Source organism: Drosophila sechellia, chromosome 3L (genome assembly GCF_004382195.2).
Source record: "Drosophila sechellia strain sech25 chromosome 3L, ASM438219v1, whole genome shotgun sequence".
NCBI lineage: Eukaryota > Metazoa > Arthropoda > Insecta > Diptera > Drosophilidae > Drosophila > Drosophila sechellia.
The window spans coordinates 20,545,899-20,568,282 of NC_045951.1; the positions used below are offsets into that span (position 1 = coordinate 20,545,899).

A 22,384-nucleotide genomic window follows, 5' to 3' on the forward strand; every position below is an offset into this window, starting at 1 on the left:
TCCCTAAAACACCGAGAAAAACAGTTTTTAAATATAATAACAATTTCTACATGGTAGTATCATCTAATTTTGATTGAGCCTTTATAACATTCATGATTAAAACATTTTAATATTAGGATCTTAAACTCCGAAAATGTTAAATAATACTCTAATGTACATATTTTCATGTACTTAATCATGGTCAAATTCATTTTTTACTTTATAAATATATTACCTAAGGAAAATATATAATATTTTTTCCGATGCATCCAACTCCTCAGTTGATTCTCAGTATTTGTTTTAGAGCGAGAGCGGAGCGCACTTCGAATAATTATAAATTAAATAATTATACAACACAAGCAAGAAAACAGCTTTGATTTGCGGCTGCCGTCGCTGTTGTTTTTTCCCCCACCTGCACTCGCTGCTGCTTTTGCTGCTCGTGCAGTGGAACACCTGTAAAACAAAGGCAGCTCTATCTGCCACAAAGCTGCAACTGTAGCAACCTATAGCAATCTTGGCCGATGTCGATGTCGTGCTCCAGAGCGGATGCAGCTTTAGATGTAGATGTAGTCAACAGAGCCCCAAAGCTCGGTCCATGTAGCATATACTACACAGTGATTGCTCCCAAAACTCAACTTTGGAATACAATTAAAATTTATAGCGACAATAAACCAAAAAAGAGAGAGAACTCTTTTATCGATACCCTCGACTACTAGATACCCATTACTTCGCTAGTCTGAGCAAGGAACACATTTTAAAACTATGATTTGCATGTTTACTTGTAACTTTCAAGATTTTATAGTTCCCGAGATCACAGCGTATGTATGGACATGGCCAGATCGACTAGAATGATACATACTCTTCAACAAATGTAGTGAACTTTGCAAGTAAAGGGTATACAAATTTGACAGGAAACCATTTTTAATACTCTTTATTAGGTTTTATTTATCTACAAGATTAAAACAAACTAAATTGATTAAATAGAACGCTTACGATCTATACAAACTAATCAATAGTAGAACAATTACACTTGTGTCAAGCTAAAAAATTATTATTTTCTCATGGAAAATTCAATTGCAATGCTTTAAACTTAAGAAATTATACAATATTGAGATAATCAGAATCTCAACCATGGATAATAAAGTCATAAATGTGATTTAGTTTTTGACTACAGAAACAGAATTCAGATATCCAGCCGTTACTACCAAGTTCTTTGAATGTAAATTACCCCTAATCTGTCAATTAAGCAACAACCGCTGTAATTTAAAGTGAACCAGAAAGCCAACACAATTTTCGTAAAAACTTTAAAACAACGAAAAACTTGTTCAACAAAATTGCAATTACAAACAAAGTTTCTAAGAAGCGAGCGAAACACACACAAAAAAGAAAAATAAAAGGGAAAACAAGTTGGAACTGTTCTAGTCACAGCACAACACATCAGCAGAAACAACTAGAAAAGCCACAACCACTAATAGTTGCTAAATAACACAAATATTCAGCTTTTAGCATTAGGTTGTTCTTTTCGAGCGGTTAGGATCTGTATTTTGTTGTAGTTTCTGTATTTTGTGAGTGGGCCCCGTCAGCAGCAGCATTCTAAGCGATTGTGATTGAGAACTCCCCTGAAGCGTTTATACCCGTGCACATATTGGCAGTAGGCGACTTGTTTTGGCCAATAATTCCATGACTTGTTCCAAGGCTGGGCCCGAGTCGTGAGATTAAGCGAAATTCGTTTGTTTGAACAGCTTTTTACTCGATTCATTCGGTTCGTTCGGTTCTTATGGATGGTGTATGGTACGTATGTACACGAGTATGTATACTTCATATGACGAAACACAAAAACCAGAGACAGTGGCAAGTGTTGTCACAATTGTAACAGAGATGTCTCGGGATCGTTTTCGAGCTCTTGAGACTCGAAAAAGGTTCTTGAACTCTACGACGAAATGTTAATATAATATTAAAAACAAAAATCCACTCTGAAGAAAGTGTGGGGGTTATGGCCGGAGATTTCCATACATACATATTTATAGCCATATAGAAATCTTGATCTTGGGACCACAACGCTCTTTGATACGTGTATTTCCCTTTCTATTCATTGTTTTCATTGCGAATTCTCACGTACTTCGCGCATAAAGCTCATATGATTTATGATCACGCGGCCTTTGGCTTTGTGTGCAAAGTGGATCAGGTCACTAGATTGCTAATCAGCTAATCGGATCGTGGGTGATCCGAGAGAGTCTAACTAACTTGGGCCCACTGCCAGGTGCGCTTTCCCAAGGCACGTTTTCGAGGCCTTCAGTGTGTCTGGAATATGTCGGCATATATCGGAATATATCGGAGTGTGTGCAACTGTCTGCGCTTGGTGCCAAATCGATGTTGTTATGCCCGATGTCTGCGTGTCTGACATATTCAATTTGAATATTGTTTATTCACCGGGCCCGCTTCCACTTCCACTCTCTCCGGCCTGCTGTTTCGCTTTTTTCCTCATTTTTTCAGCCTTCTTTTCTTTTCTAGTCTGCAGTTGACAACTGGCGACTTTTACTTGCGATCGACGATCAACGATCAGCAATCGACGTTGACCCAAAAAGCAGAACAGCCGCAAAGTTGATTGAATGCGATTGCAGACTGTAAACTGCGACTCTCTCATTGGGACTTTAATAAACAAATACGGTTCTGTTTTTCATAGTATCATTCGTCGCCACCCTCTGAAAGTGGGGTATGATGCCTTGCAGCAGATTCAAATACTACTTCTAAAAGTGGGGCATAATATGGATGTTTAAGACACAGATTGATGCATCAAACATAGCGTGGTTATTTAATGATTGCGATTAACGAAATGCTCAAATTAAGTAACTGCTGACTCAGTTGGAATTTGAAATTCGTTCCAATTAAAATATTTTGACATCTAACTGAAATCTGCGACAGCCCATATATGTCAACTTAATTAATTCCATAACTATCCTTATTTGACGTGTGATTCATGTACAAAAGGTGAATCAATGCAGTTGAATGAAGCTTAACGTAAAGACACAAACTACGAAAATGGTATAGAGTTTATACAACGATTCTGGGGTATACAATAGTCGGTAAGTTTCCCGTGAAACTTATTGTTCTAAGTGATCTGTGAATTCTCTGGCGCTCTCTCTTGCTCATACTGTCGTACATATATTGTCATACTGGCTTTCTAACCCCGACAATTGCCAGTCTTAAAGCGTGTTCTATGAATTGTTTTTATGACAAGCGCGCTTTTTGAAGGGCATTCTCAATCGTTGACGTTTCGAAACGCTCGCTCTTTACGGGGCGTATACGCAATACGTGAACAACAAATGTGGTTTTTGGCTAACGGAAGTGTCACGGTGAACAAATTGCAAATATTATCGAACAAAATGCTTTATCTTAGGCTAAAACGCTGACTTTGAATTGTGACCGAAATAGAAGTAATTAACAAAAAGAATGTAGCCGCGCAACGCGACACTTGGAATTCCAAAACTAAACCAAAGATAAAATGGCAAAGAATGATGCGCAGCCGCTCGTAAATAAATTAATAAACGCAATCAACAACACAACGAAACGACAAGAAAACAAATCAATTTGCAAATGAATAACCGAAAGTAACCAACCAAAAAGCGAACACAAAGGGGAAATTCCAATAGTAATAACAATAATAAAAAACACAATTGCATGACGACGGTGAAGGCGAAAGTAAGAGCCGTTGCCCCCTTTCACCCCCCGAATCGCATGAAGAATACCACAAACCACAATGTCCAGGTGTGACAACCACAAATCCCGCCACCAACAGCTGCCCGTGCCGGCGCCCCTGTCCTCCTCCCACTCCAACACGTCCTCGTCCCGCTCGCAAGGACACCACCACCACCACCCGCTCCACTCGAGCAACTCGGATCTGGGCGGCAGTGAGTCCTTCCTGCAATATTGCAGCGACAGCGAAAAGAGGCCACCACCAATTGTGGTGGTTGTGGGCGATGGCAGGAGCCGGGTGCGTCGGGTGGTGCGCACCGCAACGCGGCACGTCACCGTGGTCAGTCTGTCCACCCGGCACAAGGAGACCCAGACGCACACCTCGCACCATGTGACGGCCGTCAGGTAAGCTATGGGCGATTCCATCCAACCCATCCACATGGGGATTTCGCACCAGATGGGCAGACACTTAAAAAAAAATCGATGAAAGGTATATTTAAATTCTGGGATAATAAATATAGGTCAAATTTTGTTAGCAAACTTGATGCGTTCATTAAAAATGTGTAAAGCAAATTAAAAATGTTAATCCCACCATACATGTCCAAAGATATGTAAAAGGGTTTATTGCTATCACCATTCGAATATTTTAATGTGATCAAGTGGGACTTGCAAAAATATAATATGTATTTCGTTTGTCTTTTACTTGTTCATCCAAGTCTATCTATTTGAGATGAATATCAAATGTTTTTATGTTTATGTTATATTTATTTTGAAATTTTGACAGACGGAGTTGTGCATTTTGATGCATATTATATAATAACAAACTAAATCGTACGATACATTTATTTTGTTTTCAAAACTAAGCTTCTTGTTAATCGAATTCTGCGTAATCCGTTTCCTGACAAATACTTAACTTTCGAATTCAAATATTTGTTCCAAGTGGTAGGTATGCTTATCGCGCCCGTTTGTTATTATCCCTTATCTTTATGGGACCTCCAATTGTTCTTGGGTCTGCTGCTGTTTTATGGGCTGACTATTCTTGGCCCAGTCAGCGAGTATCGGTCGAGATAAACCCGCTCAATTATTTATTAATATGCACGGTATCGGAGTGTACTGTAAATATTTATTACTGGATTTTCAAGACTTTGATTTTATTGGATTCCTCGAAGGAAATGTAATTCGATTAAATATTATGGCGGGGCTATTGGTGCCAGTCGAGTGTAAATATTCAAACAAAAATGTTTTTTTTTCATCCATCATCTCGCGCTTTATTCCAAAGCGGAGAGAGAGACATTTATTATTCATTAATCTTAAAGTCACAAGTTCCTTCGTTCAGTTCCTTCTGAATTTAACCTTAAAAGATAATATTATGGATACTGTTCCTTAATTATAATATATACAAATGTACCGTGGAAAAAAAATGTTCTGAAATAACAAACGTATTTGGCTTGAAACTTGTCTAATATGGACTGTGAATTCATGTGGAAGCTAGGATTCCAAGCAGAAACTGTTGCATATTTATGGGCTTAACATATAATGTACAGAAAATCATGTAGAAAGCATGCGATCCACACGTAAAATGACTTTAACTTACACCAATATAAAAAACAAAATAAAATATATCTATGATACGAAAAAAAATACGAAAAAGCTTTTAAAAACGAAACTACCAAAAACATTTTATCCGTAATTTTCCAGTCAAATTTTAGTTATTTTTGTCTAAATTTTGTATAAATTTTTGGCCGTCACCTGGCATCATTGACTAAAAAATTAAAAAAAAAGGATGACCATGGAACTACTTGCGCTGCACAATCTTCAGAAGGTTGAACAGCTCACCACCTTCGATCTGAAGTATTTCTTTATCATCTACGCCATCGTCGTCCTGATGATCCTGGGTGTTCCACTGGCCTTCCTACTTCAAAGCAAGGGTTCGCCGAACGAGAGGGATCGTTTTCAATTGGAAGCCAATCGAACGCGCGGGGATCCAGTGAGGGGAGAAGTCCGGCGACGAATCCGGGATTCGAGTGCCTAATAAGCTTTTGATATTGATGTTGATATTCATGGAAATACATTGAATGCGGCGCAGCAGCGGTCTGTTTGTAGTTTTCCTAGTCTCAAGACCCCAACCCCAAAGTGTCTGGCCCGCTTGTGGCACACTCCATAAACGTTAAGCCCCTTTCAAAATGCACATAAACGAACCCGAGAAATCTAATGTAAAATCAATAATAATTACGCCGAGTAGGCCATCGGCGGTTGGGTCACGTCAACCGATTTGGACACTTGTTGCATACGCAAACAGGAGGAAGTCCGGTGCAGTTTTGGCTCGCGAGCGTCAGCTGACATACAAGATACGAGCTACGATGTGCGAGATACTCAGATATGCAGGCAGAACACAGATACTTTCTGGGCTGGTCAAACAGACGGGCAGTCTTGAAAATTTAGCTCCAACATGTGCAACGTGCAACGGCAAACAATTAGGGCGACGTGTGGCAGATGTTTTTCCTTCTCGAAAGCAGGACTCTTAAAAAATCAGAGGGTTGCGAGGAAGGAGAAGTGGCTACAATAACAGGCCAGTTCGGCAGGCAAAACTACCTGCCGTTTTTGTCCTTTCAGGAATTGAAAAAAAATGTATATGTATATATATCCCAAAGAAACCCATGCAAAGCCACGCCAGGTGCAGCTGGAAAACTGGCGAAAAGAGTGTGGAAGAGATAGGCAGCAAAAAGGATGCCCCTTTCAATTTTGTGTTTTCGTTATCCTTCGGCTTTCCTGCTGATCCTGTTTTTGTCCAGCTCTCGACTATAGGTGCAAATATGCAGCTGCCCTCGAACTTTTTAATATCGATCTTCTGGGCTGGTCCCGCTGCGAGAAGATTTCTGGTAGTCATTCGTATTGCATACGTAGATAATGAATTTTCTGGGATTTTCGAGCAAATCGAATTACGATTTCCAAGCTAAGGGAAAATCAATATAGTGTTGAGGTGAATACATTAAAGGGAGATTAAGGTTTAGTGGCATCATGTTGTGGAAATAATGTAAGGTATTTCAAAAATGATTTTCAGGCATAACGAATTTGCTTAAATCTGAAAAACAAGATTCAAATCGAATGTATGTATTGGGGGTACCTTCGGAATTCAAGAGATTGCCCGATTTACTATATACCTCTGATTTATTACCATCACTTCAAACTCTAGTAATTTCTATGGATTTCTATTGATTTTCTGCAATCCATCCCTCATAATTTCTACATCCTTCAGAAATCACTGCTCCTTTACTATTTCCCCAACTGTTGCTTCAATCCAATAGCATTGAGAATCCCTGTGCCGATCAATAAGTTTGTCATCGTGGGCTAATCATTTCCTTCACTTTCCTTACAACATATGTCGGTGCTGTCTCTCTTCCTCTTGCTCTACCTGTTTCGCTGTCTCTTTTCGATAATGGATCCTTTTACGCTTAGGATTTCTATTCTTTGAGTTAGGGGTAGTACAATTGTTCTTTTTGGGTAACCCGACGAGGGCAACACAAAACAGATGCATTTTGTGTGGGATTCGGCGTATACGTGTGTAGGATGATCACGCACACGCACACACATTTAATGAGCCATGCGAAACACGTTTCTGGAGGAAGTGAGATGGGCAGAGAGTGCGAGACAGATATACAAAGAAGTATCGCTGCCGACACGCTTGCGCAGTTAGCTTCTTCCTCTACCTTGGTGGATCGTCGATCACCTTGTCGAGCGGTCGTCGAATGCTCGGTTTAGTTCAAACGCGAGCATCGCCGCGATCGGACGTCACCCTGGCCCACACACTTCACATACAATCTATATATCCGCCGGGATTTAGTTTTCTGAGTGCTTCCTCTGACCGAACGACCGAAATTTAATTTGAATATCATTGTTAAGCGATCGCGGGTCGCGTATTAATTAATGATCTAGCCTAGCGGCGATCTTGTGATTCTCCCAGCCCACAACTGTGCCACAATGTGTCTGTTGGAAGACCACACCACCGCCTAGTGCATAAATCTTGAACGCTTTGTGATATTTTCTTCACCATGATCATTTGCATATCGGGTTTTATAATTGGCGAAAGGTAGGAACCCATGGCCTGACCCAGAAAACGAAAGTTCTCTTATCGCCTACTTAGATAAACAAAAACTAAGGCTTGGTTTATTTATCAAAACTGGAAATTCCTTAGAGATTCAAAAATTTCTTCATTCTTATTTTCAATTTCATGGATTTCAAAAGTTTAGTGTGTAATTTATATATATTTGACATATATTTATTATACAGTTTGAACCAAGTGTTTTATGTATTCCATGTGTGTATACCTAAACGAAATAATAGCGTAATGTCTAAATTAAACAGCAATTACTCTTGACTCAAAAGCCACACTTGTGCTTTAAATGTTTGCTTATCAATTTTGATAGCGAAATCTTGATAAAGCAATTATTTAAACGGACTGCTATTAGTTGTATTCGAAATTCCAATGCAAGTAGTGTTCTAACCAGACCCCTCGTTTTTCCACTTGCAGCTTTCCCCAGAAGAGCCTGGAGCGAAGTGGTTCCACCCAGTATGAGCTGGCTGGAGCGCAACAGCCAGGATCAGCCAACGCCTCCACCTGCACAGATAGCGGCAGTGTTGGTGGCTATGTTTACCTGCAGAATCACTACGCCCCCGGCGCCCACAGCTCCTCAGCCGCCATCAACTACCCTGCGCAACAGCATCCCCAGATGGTCTACCAAATCCAGCAGTATCCCACGTGCCATCAGCAGCAGCAACAACAGCACCTCCAGCAGCAGCAGCACTTGCATCAGACCGGCGCAGGTCACTACATGCAGGTCACGGCGACGGGTGGTGGCCAGTATCATCACCATCACATGCTCCACGGCCACGGGCATCATGCCCACCATCACGGTGGGGCGGTGGTCATCGCCGGCAGTGGTGTGGGAACTGGCCTGGGATCTGGAGCCACCAGCGTGATCATGCAGCACCAGCAACAGCAGCAGCAGCAACAGAATATGCACAAGAAGAACTCCATCCGAAACGGCGGAGATGTCCTCAAGCGAACGCGAGCTCAGTCGGCGTAAGTACTTTCTTTTGGGGGATGTTGATAGCTTGGGGTGGATGCAGCTGGGAATTATGCGCCGTCAGAAAGTAAATATTTCCAGGCGCCAAAGGAAATTTCCGGGAATCGTTTCTTATCGAAATGTACAATCAGGAGGTTTTTCAAATACTACTTTATCAAATGATAAACAGGTGGCTTTTTAAATCGGTAACGGACTATTATAGTATACCTTTAGGACTATCATTAGATAAGTGAAATCTAGAGAACTTTATTTATAGATGTGAATATACGTAATATTGACTTATCTTGTTCTAGAAAGTGGCTAAGTTTAATAACTGAAATCAATTAAATTTATTAAATCACAGATGTGCACTTATCAGTTTTCAGAGATATGAGCAGAAAATCAGCCATAAACTATTCATGGCCTGAGCTTATTCACAGTCTGGTTGCCAATCAGCTATAAAATATTTGCCATGATTAAAAATTCATTATCTTGAGAATGTGTACTGTATACATACAAAAAACGAACGGCATGCTAATTTGGTTTTTTAAGCGTTTAAATTTTACTAATTTGTACTCCCTTTAAAAGTGACAGTTTATTATTTGTTTGGGCATTAATTGCAGAATTAAACCATTTCACAATTTTTGTGTAAACAATCCATCAAGCTGAGGGTTGGCAACAGAAGCTCGTCTGCTTATATAATTATCTAGTTATCTGTAAAAAGTAAAAGTGTGCCTCCGGGGGATTGACCATTCGTCAGCTGAATGAGTTTGAACTTTGTCCGCTCGTTGAGAACTGGAAAAGTCATAATTGGATATCTTAGATTAGACGCCGCCGAGATAGCGACTTCTATGCAAATATTTGTGCTACTGCAGTGCATCTTTTGATCTTGGCCATGGGCAGGTCGCTATGCAGCTGTAGTTGCTCGATAGTTTGCAATTCAGGGAATGTCCCAGAATATGTTTTCAAATGTATCTTTATAGCGGCATGATGAGTAATTTATCGATCGAAAGAAACGTTTGCTTGGGGCACGAGGCACACAGCAATAAGCAATATTATTGCCGCCTCTCGAGAGGCGAATGTTAATCAGGTCGATAGCCCAGAGGGGCGACAGCGACGACGCCGGAGAGAATTGTATTTCAAAGATACTCGCGCGCTATCTTATCGGGCGGGCAACAAAACATTCGGTCTCCGGCGTAGACTTTTGTCAGTTATTTGCAAATTTCCAGCCAACCAAGCACACATCGCACCTTCCATTTTCACACACCGGATGCCTCCAAATACTTATCGGATAAATCTTTTCTGATCTCCCCCCAATAGCTACGAACTCTCACAAGATCTGCTCGAGAAACAGATCGAGCTGCTGGAGCGCAAGTACGGCGGAGTGCGAGCCCGCAACGCAGCGGTCACTATTCAGCGCGCCTTCCGTCACTACATGATGGTCAAGAAGTTCGCCTCGATCACGGCGATGGCCAAAGCCGAGAAGCGTCTAAGCCGGCGGATGGTGGTCACGTCCAGCAGTCTTGGATTGGCGGAGGAGGGTGCCTCCTCCTCGTCAGCCTACGGAAGTGCCACGGAATCTCAGCTCACCGAGCAGCAACAGCAACAACAGGCGCAGCAGCAGCAGCAGCCACGTGTCACCATCATGGCGGGTCCGGCGGGAGCAGCTTCTCCGGGCTTATCCCGGACGCCACCTACGCGATCGCTTTCCATGCGGGAGCGACGTCAGCTGGACTGCAGTCCCATACCGCGTAGTCAGTCAGGTGAGTAAAGATAAGGGACGTCTGCCACCTGGATAGCAAATAGTGTGACGAAAATTGCATCAGCTAAGGCTTTAAATTCCAACTTGATTTGCTCAAAGATTATGTGGGTGTTAGACCTAAGGCTTCATACGTATTGTGTTAAATTTTTCATTTTAATCCTCAAGATTGTAAAAAGATATATTACTTAAATCCAGCAACCATTTCGCATGAAACGTTAAATGGCTTTTTATTTCGTTTTAAAGGGAACCAAGAATACTTAATAATTTCCCCGAAATTTCTTTGTGTTATTGGTTTTCATTATCTGTTTCGGGTGACCCTTGGTGGTAACATCAAAATAAGTACAAGTTTAATGATCTCAAAAAATCTCACAAGGTTAACTTTTAATTAACATACTGACACATGCAATTTGTTTAATGTAAATTTAACTGTAAACAAAATGTGTAATTTAAACAAGTACATCTTATATTGCACATTTACAATATTCATAAAAAACAATATCTTAATAGGCCACGTTTAAACAATAATTGCGTCTTAACTTTGTTTTCTTAAAGTGAACTAGATATGTTAGGTTCTTTTGTTTATAATCAAAAGAATGTTGTTTGATCTTATCAAAGCAATCATGATTAACTTATTTTTGAATTGAGATCACAAATAAAGGGTTTTAAAATTACTCGTGGAGAGTACTTTAAACAAGCAGTTTAGAAATAATATCATTAGAGTTAGTGGTTTTATAACACTATTATCCAGAGGGCTCAAAATGTTAATACTTTTGTAAACATTTAACTAACTTTTTCCAATCTACAGGAGCCTCTCCCGCCTCCATATCGAGCTCGACAGTCAGCACATCGGCTCTGGCCTCGCATCCACATGTTAATCTGCTGCACGCGGCAGAGCCACATTATTATAATGCCCAGGCACTGCACCAAGGAGCTGCTTACTACACTAGTTACCATGGATCACCGCACGACTTGAACTATGCCAGTTCGGCGGACACCTCGCTAAATGCCTCGTGGGTTAACACGAGCAGCCACTCCCCGCACACGCCCTACTATTCGGCGGCCCAGATCTATATGCGACCCAAGGGCGGCAGCACCACGCCCACGCCCAGTTGCAGTGGCAGCACAGGGAGCGGCAGCGGAGGCAGCGGGAGCGGCAGCAGCAAGAAGGTGCCTCCAGAGGTGCCCAAACGCACCAGCTCCATTACGGCACAACAGCAGACACAGCTTCTTTTGCTGCAGCGCCAGACACCGCCACCTCCCTCGCTGCTGAGGACCAATGGCCTGTGCAAAACCGCCGAGAACGGCAGTCTGACCTCCGTGCAGAGTTCCGGATCGGATTCGAGTGTTACCTCAGCGGAGCGCAACCTAAACAGCGATTTGGGTTCGGATCGCAGTAACTCACCACATACATGGAAACGAGGAACAGCCCTAAATAGTTCCCAGCAGTTCTCCACGCACTCCGCGGATTCAGCGGGTGCGGTTTCTGGTGGAGGAGTTGGAGTGGCTGGCGGAGCAGGTGTTTATGCCGCTCAAATGCAGGCTGCCGTTGCAGCAGCTACAGCGGCAGGAGGAATGCCACCAGCTGATGACCATGCCATCTCCTCGCATACGAGTGCCGCCCAGTATGAGCAGCATGAGCAGCAGCAACACGAGCAGCAGCAATTGCAGGCGGCAGCTGCAGCTGCCGGAGTGGCACAAAACTACAAGATGTCGGAGACTATACGCAAGCGTCAGTATCGCGTTGGACTCAATCTGTTTAACAAGAAGCCAGAGAAGGGCATCACCTATCTGATCAGGCGGGGATTCCTTGAGAATACACCACAGGGCGTTGCTCGTTTCCTCATCACCCGTAAGGGTTTGTCCCGGCAAATGATCGGCGAGTATCTGGGAAATTTGCAGAACCAGTTTAACATGGCCGTGCTCAGTTGCTTTGCCATGGAGTTGGACCTGTCCGGCCGGCAAGTGGATGTGGCTTTGCGAAAGTTCCAGGCCTATTTCCGCATGCCTGGAGAGGCACAAAAGATTGAGCGCCTCATGGAGATCTTCTCACAGCGCTACTGTGAATGCAATGCGGACATTGTCGGGCGACTGAGATCATCCGATACGGTAAGTCTGTCAGCTAGTCTAATTTATTACGATATCTAATTTATGTTTTATTATTTTAAAGATCTTCGTCCTGGCTTTTGCCATCATCATGCTGAACACGGATCTGCACACACCCAATCTAAAGCCAGAACGTCGCATGCGCGTCGAGGACTTTATAAAAAATCTGCGCGGCATCGACGACTGTCACGACATCGACAAGGACATGCTGATGGGCATCTATGACCGTGTCAAGTCCGACGAATTTAAGCCTGGTAGCGACCATGTCACTCAAGTGATGAAGGTCCAGGCCACTATTGTGGGCAAGAAACCAAATCTAGCGCTGCCCCATCGGCGTCTTGTTTGCTATTGCCGACTGTACGAGATTCCTGACGTGAACAAGAAGGAGCGACCTGGTGTGCATCAGCGCGAGGTGTTCCTGTTCAACGATCTGCTGGTCATTACCAAAATATTTAGCAAAAAGAAGACCTCCGTGACGTACACATTCCGCAACAGTTTCCCGCTATGCGGCACCGTTGTCACCCTGCTGGACATGCCCAACTATCCGTTTTGCATTCAGCTCTCCCAGAAGGTGGATGGCAAGATCTTGATCACCTTCAACGCCCGCAACGAACACGATCGCTGCAAGTTTGCCGAGGATCTTAAAGAGTCCATTAGCGAGATGGACGAGATGGAGTCGCTGCGCATTGAGGCCGAACTGGAGCGCCAGAAGTCGGCGCGCAATCGAGCACCTGGCAATGCGGAGAATCGTGACAGTGGCGTGGCCGATGTGGAGGTCTGCCCATGCCCGTATCAGCCAGGATCCCAAGCATCTGGCGAGCAGGCTCCAAACTCCGCCGATAACTCGCAGCAGCTGAAGCGCAGTGCGCTGAGCAACAGCCTTCTCGATATGCACGAGCAGTGTGAGTTTACCTCATTATATGTAGCAAAAACGCTTAGAGCTTAAGTTCAAATGTGATTTTTAATTAGTTAAAAGCATGTATTGTTTTGTAGTTGCTTAAGTATTTGCTAAGTAGATTAAAGAATATGTAGACTTTACTGACTGGTTTTTGTATCACCTTCCAGTTGGCAATGAGAAACCTCAACGTCGTGGCAGCGTTGGCTCCCTGGACAGCGGCATGAGCATCTCGTTCCAGTCCACTACAACCTCCAGCGCTTCGAGGGAAAATGCCGCTGCCATTGCGGCCGCAGCAAATGCAGCTGCAGCAGCCAAGATGCGATTTAACATGCCGCCAACGGCGGCGATTGCCACGCCCAGCAATGTGTATGCAGCTCCGGGAATGCAGGCGTATACCCATGCCAACTTTGTGCAGCAGTCACAGGCCGCTTACATGTTGCAGCAACAGCAAATGCTCCAGCAGCAGGCACAAATGCAAGCTCAGGCACAGGCTCAAGCCCAAGCTCAGGCCCAAGCTCAAGCCCAGGCTCAGGCGCAGGCGCAGCCGCTTACTGGCCGAATACCGGGACGGGAGCGAAAGGCTTCGCGGACGGATGAGAACGGACGGTCGACGGAGGTCTAAGTCATCTATTGTACATTTTAGTTATTGAGAAAAGCGATAATTATAAAATATATATAGCATATTGAATGAAATATCTGTATAATCCGAATCGAAACGACCCGAACGCCATTTTCTTCAACACCTAACCCACACACAGCGTACGAGTATATAGTGAATTCTTAATGTTCCTTCGTTCTCTGCTAAAATTAATGTAAATAAAATAAACATTTGTCTGTTTTACTCTATCTACACACTAAAATAAGTTTCTAAAACTACTTGTATATACATCAGCATACTATAATACCACCCACAATCTATGAAAATTATTCTCTAAATATGCATATGTATTATTGTATAACTCTAATCCTCTCCAGACACTTGAAACACCAATTTACTTCTGGGCAACCTTCTATGCCCATACCCGTTTTGATCTACCCCTTTACGAATTACAAAAGCGATTGGCGAAAGTAGTTTCATTAGCATATACGAATAACTATATCCCGTTAAGTGCGCGCTATGTATATTATATATTTTGTTTATCCTACATTTTCTCTGTGTAATTAAAAAGTGAAGTTCGTGTATACCGCGTGTGTGTGTATATACCCTGAATATTAATTTAAAAGCATTTAGCTATAATTATTCATATTTATAGAGCCAAAACTACCCAAAACCTAAAATATTAAATACGAGTATAACAAACACGAAGTATATGAAAACAAAACGATATGTATATGATAAAGCAAAAGACTTAAAAATTTCAATAAATGAAAAGAAATAATACCAATGATCAGTTGATCGTTTTTAATTATTTGCTGGGAATTTAAATAAGCGGAGACGAATTATTTTCAGTTATTTAATTTCAATAGTAATTTGATAGGAATTTATGAAACCCCCAATAAAATATCACGAATTTATAGATTTATTTTTATATCGTTTTTATTAGTGATTCAACTTATTTTGTATTATTGCTGACTTTACTAATTAAGGCCTTGTACAAAATTATTGTATTTCTGTTTTAGTGCTAACTTCTATGTTCGTAGTACATCTCTGTTCTCTTGCGGTTCGCGTCTGTATAGATAGGATTGCATTTTGGGCGTTGTTAATAAACAATTATTATGAATAATGTACACAAAAGTAAGGATAACATAGTGGTTGTGTGGATTTTTACATAAATCGGATTGCTTAAACAGAAGCCGCTTGGCGGTGTCTCTCTGGTAGAAAGCGAATTACGAACTGGCATATGAAATAATAAGCATTAAAATTAATCTAAACGTATTTTGGCACTGTAAATTAAAGTTTGCTTCCGAAAAAACCCTAAAGAAAGATACATACAAATTGCTGCTATCGTCGAATGGGGAAATCAAATTGTAATAAATTACACAAAATGGTTTGCCAAATGCGGAGCGTATACAACTCCTATCTAGACCCTAAGATCTTGTCGTTTGATTAAGCTAAGAGGCTAATAAGCTCCGGAAAACCCACAGCGATGATCTCTGTTGGGGCGGAGGTGATGCCTTTTCTCTGGCCTACACCATTCCGAAGTCGGTGCACACGGATGCAGTTGGTCCTGCCGTCGCTGGCTGGTTGTTCTGCTGCTTCTCCTGCGCGTTATTTGCCACCGCTGCCGCCGCCGCCGCTGCTGCCATGTTGAGTTCCACCAGGGTGTCGATGCTGTTGAGGCTCACACCCTGAAGGATCTTTCTCGCCGCCAAGGACGTAAAGTTGAAGGACAAGTCGGTCAGACTGGGAAAGTTATATAGCTCTTCGCCGCCGTTGGCCAGCACGCTACCCATTCCTTGCTCCAAAGATTCCTTGGTCAAGCTGAGTCGTCTGTCGATGGCTTCCTTATCAATGGACTTATCATTCGCCAGATCTTTCAGAGCCAAATTGGGCTCACTACCCAGTGGATTGCTTGACTTGTGTAGCAAATGGGCCAGCGCCAGTTCATCGCCATTCATAGAGCACTTCTGCAGCTGGCACACGGACTCATAGCACAGATTCTTGAGGTCGGTACTACTGTTCATCATCATGTTGTTGCTCTGTGAGGCACCCACATCCTTCGAACTCTTCTCGTAAAAATGCAGGTTGCCCACCGAGCCGGCAATCTCAAAATCCTGCTTGGCTAGTGCTGCCATTTTAAGGGGAGCATCCGCACTGGGCGAATTTGGTTGGGATTCATTCTTCAGCACGTTGTTCTTGTACGCAATGCCATTGGCCAGTTGGAGGCACAGTTTCCGACTGTTGTTCATGGTGGCATCGTTATTGGTGTTCTTCGCGTACTTTCCTCCATCATAAACAGGGGTCTCCGGTTCAACAGCACACGTGCTCTCCGGAGAACACTCACTGATGAAGGATATGGAGTCGCAGGTCTCCGAGTTGGCCTCCGTTTCACTGAGTGGCTGCTCGGAAACAGTTTCCGGCTTAACAGGCGTGGATGTGGCTGCTGGGGCAGCGGAAGTCTGCTTGGAAAGGGTTTTCTTGATGATCTCTCCCTTCTCGTTAGTCATCGTCTCATTGTTGATGATGAATACATTGGAGTTCTCCAGCATCTTGCCGTTCTCCAGGGTTATAACACTCCTTACCGGTGAGTTTTGGACAAAGATCTTGGTGCTGGGTATGCTTTGATTCCCATTCGAGGTGGTAACCTGTAGGGTAATGGAGTTATTGCTGTTGGAGGTGGGAACACCATTGCTTCCACCCGCCGGATAGATTTTCTCCATGATGCGACTGGGCGTACTGGCTCTTTGTCTTTGCGCCTGTGCTTCGGCCACTCGTGCTCTTATGGCCTGGTGACGTGGTGTTCCTCGTGGAGAACCGTTTAGCAGGAGAATCGAACGAGAACTCCCATTGTTACTGCTCGATGGTGGTGCTATCACCGCCGTATTGGTGGAGCACTGCGAGTCCAGACTAGAGTGGCCGCTGGTCTTTTGGCTAAAGGACACCTTGCCGCTGTCAATACTCGATGGACCGCTGGCGAGCATCGAGGTAGTCTTGCAGGACTCTAGGCTCGAGGGACCACTGCTTTGCAGGCTCCGGTACGTGGCCTTGTTGTCCAGGCAGCTGTTGATGATCAGTCCGTCCGTGTGGCGCTTGGCCGCCGTCGCTTTTAACGTGGCGGATCGCGATGGCGAGCTCTCGAAGATGTGCTTCCCAATCACCGACTTCTGTGCCGTCTTTGGCGGCGTTGGCGTCACAGATCCTCCGTGACCATGACTCAAGCGCGACGAGTGATTTGTCTTGGCCGTGGTGGCCGGAATCGACTGCGTGGAACGAGGTAGCGAACTGCTGCAGTACACCGGCGATCGGCGGCGGATGGGCGAGCAGTCCCTGGAGGAAATCAGAAACGTCGATTCGCTGGACATGTGGCGTCGATGGCGACGGGGCAAAGTGGAGGAGCGCTGGCTCAGCTCAGAGCCGTCGTAGAACGTCGAGTTGGACAGCGTGTGGGCAACGGGCATGTCCTGTGGATGGAAAACAAGAAAGGGTTTAGTATTTCACAAATGTGTGGCCTATTTCCTAAGTCACTAAGGTCTTACGTGCTCGGCCGTTTGGGTGCCGACGCTGTGCAGGTGAACGGCTCTGGTGTTGAACCACTCGGCTGGAGGGAACTGGGCCGAATAGGTCTCAATCTGCCGCTGCTTGGCTCGACCGCTGCGTCGGAACAGTCGTGAGAGCAAAGATCCTTTTTCTTAAAAGGGGAAAATAGCGTTAAGATGGGTTCTTCATTTTCAAGATTCCTCAACTCACTGGGTGATGACGAATCTGTGCTTTGGTATTCCGAGCTGCTGCTGTCCGTGGTGTTGAGCGTTTGGGCGTACGTCTTGGACAGACTTCGCGTGGAGGCGCAGCGTTGCAGGCGCTTCGACGAGCCAAAGAGCCGCAAACTGTGCCGGCGTTCCAAGCTGCGCGGCGTCGGAAACGATGCACTGCGTCGCTTCGCCGCCCTTGGATAGATGATCTTGTCATTGGGATTGCCTGTAAGTAATTTATTGATCGATTGCTGATTACACTAACTGATATAATTGATGTGGAGATGTGTGTACTTACCGCCACAGATCACATCCGCCAGATTCGTTTGGATGCACTGATGGGTGAGGTCGCCGTCCCGCTCCGTTGAGATTTCTCCGTAGAGAGAGTGCAAGGCCTCGGAATTGGACATGAGCATTGTGCGTGCCTCCTGGGGAACCACATCATCACCGTGCTGCTGCTCCTCCTCCGCCAAGTGACCATAGGCGAGGTTGCCATTCAACTGGTGGTGATTGCTGCGCGGCCTCGATCGACTTCGTCGGCGTCTGGAGAGGATTGGGATTGTATTACTATAATGTTGAAAATATATATAAATTTCATTATGTAAACTGACTCTGGTGTGAAGATGAAGTATCCCTTGGAGGTCTGATAGATCTTCTGCTCCTGCATCAGCTGGGCGAGGGAGTCGTAAATGACCTCGGTGGCCGGCGTGGTCATGTGTGGGAATCGGGAGCCCAGCTTGCTGCGCACGTGCTCAATGGTCGCCGACTGGCCCTCGGCGGTGAGGTCCATGATCACATCGCAGAGTGCCTCTGGAAGCGGCGTGAACTGCCCCTGAACCGTTGGCGTCACAATGCAATCGTCAATGTCACCTGGAAAATGTCAAGGAGACAGGTGGTATGGTCAGTGAAAAACCAAAAACATGTGCAACTGGCCTGCTTATATGGCTAATCACTGGACGAACGAATGCCCCATTTGGTCACCTAAACTTGCTCGCATTTTTTCCAACGAACTCGGCATTTCATTTGCTGGCATTTTGGGTGGCCACCTGGGAGAGTTGCCTTGGCTGGCTTGGCATTTGGCCACGTTCGATTGACGGGGTAATTAAACCGCCTGATTTGAGTTTGACTTTTTAGTTTTGACCTCTCATCCGCCCGGAGGCCGTGCGAGGTCTGCTGCGATGCATGATATGTTCCACATGCAACGGCAACAAGACGGGTCTTACGAATTGGAAAATACAAATTCAATCTCTTACTTTGTAGTAATTACAGTCACTTTAAAGTCAAAACAATGTTATTTAGTTGCCAAGTTTGTAGAAAAACAACAGTTTCCATTTTAATAAGTTACAAGCTTAAACCCTTTTGTTTATGATTACAAAATGATTATGATTACGACTAACATTCATCTTCATATCATATGAATTCATCAAATTTAATATCCCTTCCTCAAAACGAATCATCAAGGACTGTGCAACAACTTGAACTAACCAGCAAAGCTGACAACAGTTTCCCGCCTGTAGTTGCAGCATCGTTTGCTGGCATCGCCTTATATGGTCGGCGCATCGTTCACGCGGCGTATACTTAATTAAAACGCCATGTACCATCAGCCAGAAAAATCCATGCCAAAGAAAAGAGCTCTGCACACCTTGCTGTGGTTTCATTATTATTTTTACCTGCTGGTGCCGCATCGTGCCCGTAAATAAAATGCGCCTCCACAAACGCTTCCTACTTGCAACTTAACCTCTAAAAAAGTGGCAAACAACCAACGACAAGCAACGCCCCCGAGGCAAGTGAATAGTAGTGGCATGCCTCAAAATTGCAATAATAAAGAGGGAGAGGATCGACAGAGACGGAGACAATGACATAAGACAAAGACGGCGTGATGGCGGGAGGTGTGATGACTGCAAAATCAGACCAAGTGTGTGACGACCTCCGTTTTGGCCAGGCCAAGAGAGGCAGGCACAGGCACAGGCAAGCCTCTTGGCCACAAACGTCCTTGCGGCAGTTGCATAATCAATTTTTCAAGTTTTCACTTTCTGCTGCAGCCTGCAGCTGTAAAGTTACACTGTGAATAATGTCACCTAAATAATAGGTAAGAATTTAAATACATATATTGTTGCTCAAAGGTTTTTAGGTATCCTAACAAATATTTTAGTGTCTCCGTTCTGCTTTCCCTACCATCTTTTAGCTAAAGCAAAAAGTCTCCTTAATCTTTTTGATTCCTTTTTCACTAACTCATTTCTCTCGGTGCACCATACCATACCCGGCAGCAATTTGCGCCAGCAGCCAGAGACAAAATAAAATGCCATGTGGGATGCACCGTCGTCAAGGACAATTAGCCGCCATATTAAACGCAGCTTGCAGTTGGTTGTTTTGAGCTAGCAACTTGGCAGTTGCAAGTTGTAAGTTGTGAGTTGTGAGCCTCGCAGGAAAACAGAAAAACTGAAAAACAGTCGCCAGAAATCCGCCTTTTCCTCTCACTCGCACTTTCACAATTTGCAAATTTGCTAAGCGATTAATCTTTGGGCCGCTTTTGCGGCATTTGTGTGTGGCGTCACTTGGATCTGCACTCAATCTCCATCTAGCCAGGCCCCAAAAGCATTTGTTGTCCGCCACTTACACGGATGCACTCCCTTTTCCACCAGCAGCCGCACAAGCCACCACTTGGCCTGCAGTTAAACTCGGCTTGGGGATTCATTTGAACGGGCTTATCATCTGGCACACTCGCCTCTTTATAATACATTTCCCATTTGATTTCGCCACTCCGCAATTTGCCATTCGGCGCTGTTTGGCAGCAACGCCCTGATCATAAATTCGCTAGTAGTGCAGTAGCCAAATTGGGGCTAGATAAACAAATATGAGAGATGGCTGGGCAAACACGAGTGATATATGGCTGTGGATGGAAACTCTTGCGGCTTCCAGATGCCGCCAGTCATCCAAACGTTTGGCTTTCTGGCCAGTGGGCGGAGTTGGTTCGAAATGCCATTTGGCACTGGGTGCATTCATTCGCATCCGAAGGCTACATTTAGTGGGAAGGTCACGGCTTCAAATTCAAATTTAATATCGGCTAAAGGCCATAAATGAGAAAGTCAAGCCAATACTTTTGCGGCGTGAGACATTTGAATATTTATTGAAGCTTTTGGAAATAAAGTTTTTGACGTGGCTCCTTTAATGAATACGATTTGTTGTGGGAACATTTTACATATGAATAATAATTCATTTAACTTGGCTGTGACTAATTGGTCACATTTACTGTACCAGTTATTTTAATTATAATACATTGTATATAACATCAGTTTACTTGACTTAATAGCTGTTTTATCTAACGCATGTCACCCTTAAGTGTTGTAATAATTTTTACTTATTAGGATTATAAATTTCAAAAACATGCTTGTAAATAACATAAAAGAATTATAAATTGTTTAGTAAGATATCAATACTAGAGAGAAGAATAAAAATGAACAAAATAAAAATTATTTGCCTATCTGATCAAACTGCTCGACACCTAATTAGAAAGCTCTATGATCAAGAGCAACAAGCATATGTAAACTTTCTTTAAATTAATTCATCAGTATTTATATGGCAGCTATGTATATTATATAGTATATTATATCCTGCCCATTCTGACTTATACAGTATACTAGTATTATATGTCAAAGAACTAAGGCTTTTGGAGGAAATATGTTTAATACTGCGTTGGAAACTTCTTACTCAATAACCCTCTGTGAAGCTTTACTAAGATTAACTTTATTAAACTAGTTAACGTATACAATAAATAGTTTATTTTATTATTCCATAATATTCAATATTATTTCTAGCATTTTTGCGACTATTTGATCTATGAATGTATCTAATTTATCTGAATGTGAGCAGTGAGCAGTGTGAGAATTTAAATTAATAAATTTAATAAGTCCATTAACTTATCTCCTTTGTAAATGCCATTTGTGTAAGATTTTTCTTGCTTTCCTCGACTTTTCTATGGTTTACCCCTCAGCAATTGCAGCATGCTAGATGTGGCATATTAATAACTCGCACCACACTCTGCCCACATCGAAAATCTGGCCAAGATCAAGGCCTTTGCGGCAATCTTGGGTTCCTTGAAATTCCAACTGCCCCTCGAGCACGCGCAACCCACTTTCGTTGGATGGCTCAGTATTCGTTCGATATTCATACTATTTATGTTTGTATCCTGCGATGGGGGAGTGTTGTATGCAATTTGTTCGGCTTATCCGTGGGCTGGATATTAGCCGGCGGTTGTTGCCACCCCGTTGCAATTAAAATTAATAAACGAATCGAAAGGCAGCCCGTGACGCCCCCGCTTTGAAAATATAAGGCTAGCGACACTGGCATTATCAATTTGCATTTCATTTTGATTTCGAGTTGCATTTCTCCAACGCCGAATGCAGTTTGCATCGCCGGGAATTTTGGCGTTTATCGATTAAGGAAGTGTTAATTTATTTGCTCCTCTCTTTCAGTCGCTGCCCGGCGGGCAGAAACAAACCGAAAACAAAGCTGGTTGCAGGGGGAAAATAGTAATAA

At 43.6% G+C, this 22,384-nt stretch overlaps 3 protein-coding genes across 7 annotated transcripts in view; 2 read left to right on the top strand and 1 right to left on the bottom strand.

The window, feature by feature from the left end:
* The window catches only part of LOC6616394 (IQ motif and SEC7 domain-containing protein 1), a 41,057-nt gene extending 26,170 nt beyond the window's left edge, over window positions 1–14,887 (top strand). For 2 of the 5 annotated variants that reach the window (XM_032719471.1, XM_032719473.1), the window contains exons 2-6: window positions 8,201–8,752; window positions 10,056–10,498; window positions 11,303–12,603; window positions 12,665–13,502; window positions 13,666–14,887. In XM_032719471.1, coding sequence (XP_032575362.1) covers window positions 8,201–8,752; window positions 10,056–10,498; window positions 11,303–12,603; window positions 12,665–13,502; window positions 13,666–14,120 — 3,589 coding nt within the window. In that variant the 3' untranslated portion in view covers window positions 14,121–14,887. Of the gene's footprint in view, window positions 1–3,241; window positions 4,078–7,563; window positions 7,760–8,200; window positions 8,753–10,055; window positions 10,499–11,302; window positions 12,604–12,664; window positions 13,503–13,665 lie in introns of those variants that run through there. The other 3 variants (XM_032719472.1, XM_002040718.2, XM_032719474.1) reach the window with 3 other exon arrangements.
* Window positions 5,359–5,760, top strand: LOC116801237. Its single transcript, XM_032719477.1, has one exon. It carries the CDS (start codon window positions 5,456–5,458, stop codon window positions 5,702–5,704), a length of 249 nt encoding a protein of 82 aa, XP_032575368.1. The 5' UTR covers window positions 5,359–5,455; the 3' UTR covers window positions 5,705–5,760.
* Window positions 14,888–15,017: 130 nt separating the features above from the next.
* The window catches only part of LOC6616395, a 55,785-nt gene continuing 48,418 nt past the window's right edge, over window positions 15,018–22,384 (bottom strand). Inside the window, exons 4-8 of the mRNA XM_032719475.1 lie at window positions 18,460–18,718; window positions 18,147–18,391; window positions 17,847–18,074; window positions 17,636–17,787; window positions 15,018–17,560 (exon numbers count right to left, since the gene is read on the bottom strand). Coding sequence (XP_032575366.1) covers window positions 15,626–17,560; window positions 17,636–17,787; window positions 17,847–18,074; window positions 18,147–18,391; window positions 18,460–18,718 — 2,819 coding nt within the window. The 3' untranslated portion in view covers window positions 15,018–15,625. The remainder of the gene's footprint in view (window positions 17,561–17,635; window positions 17,788–17,846; window positions 18,075–18,146; window positions 18,392–18,459; window positions 18,719–22,384) is intronic.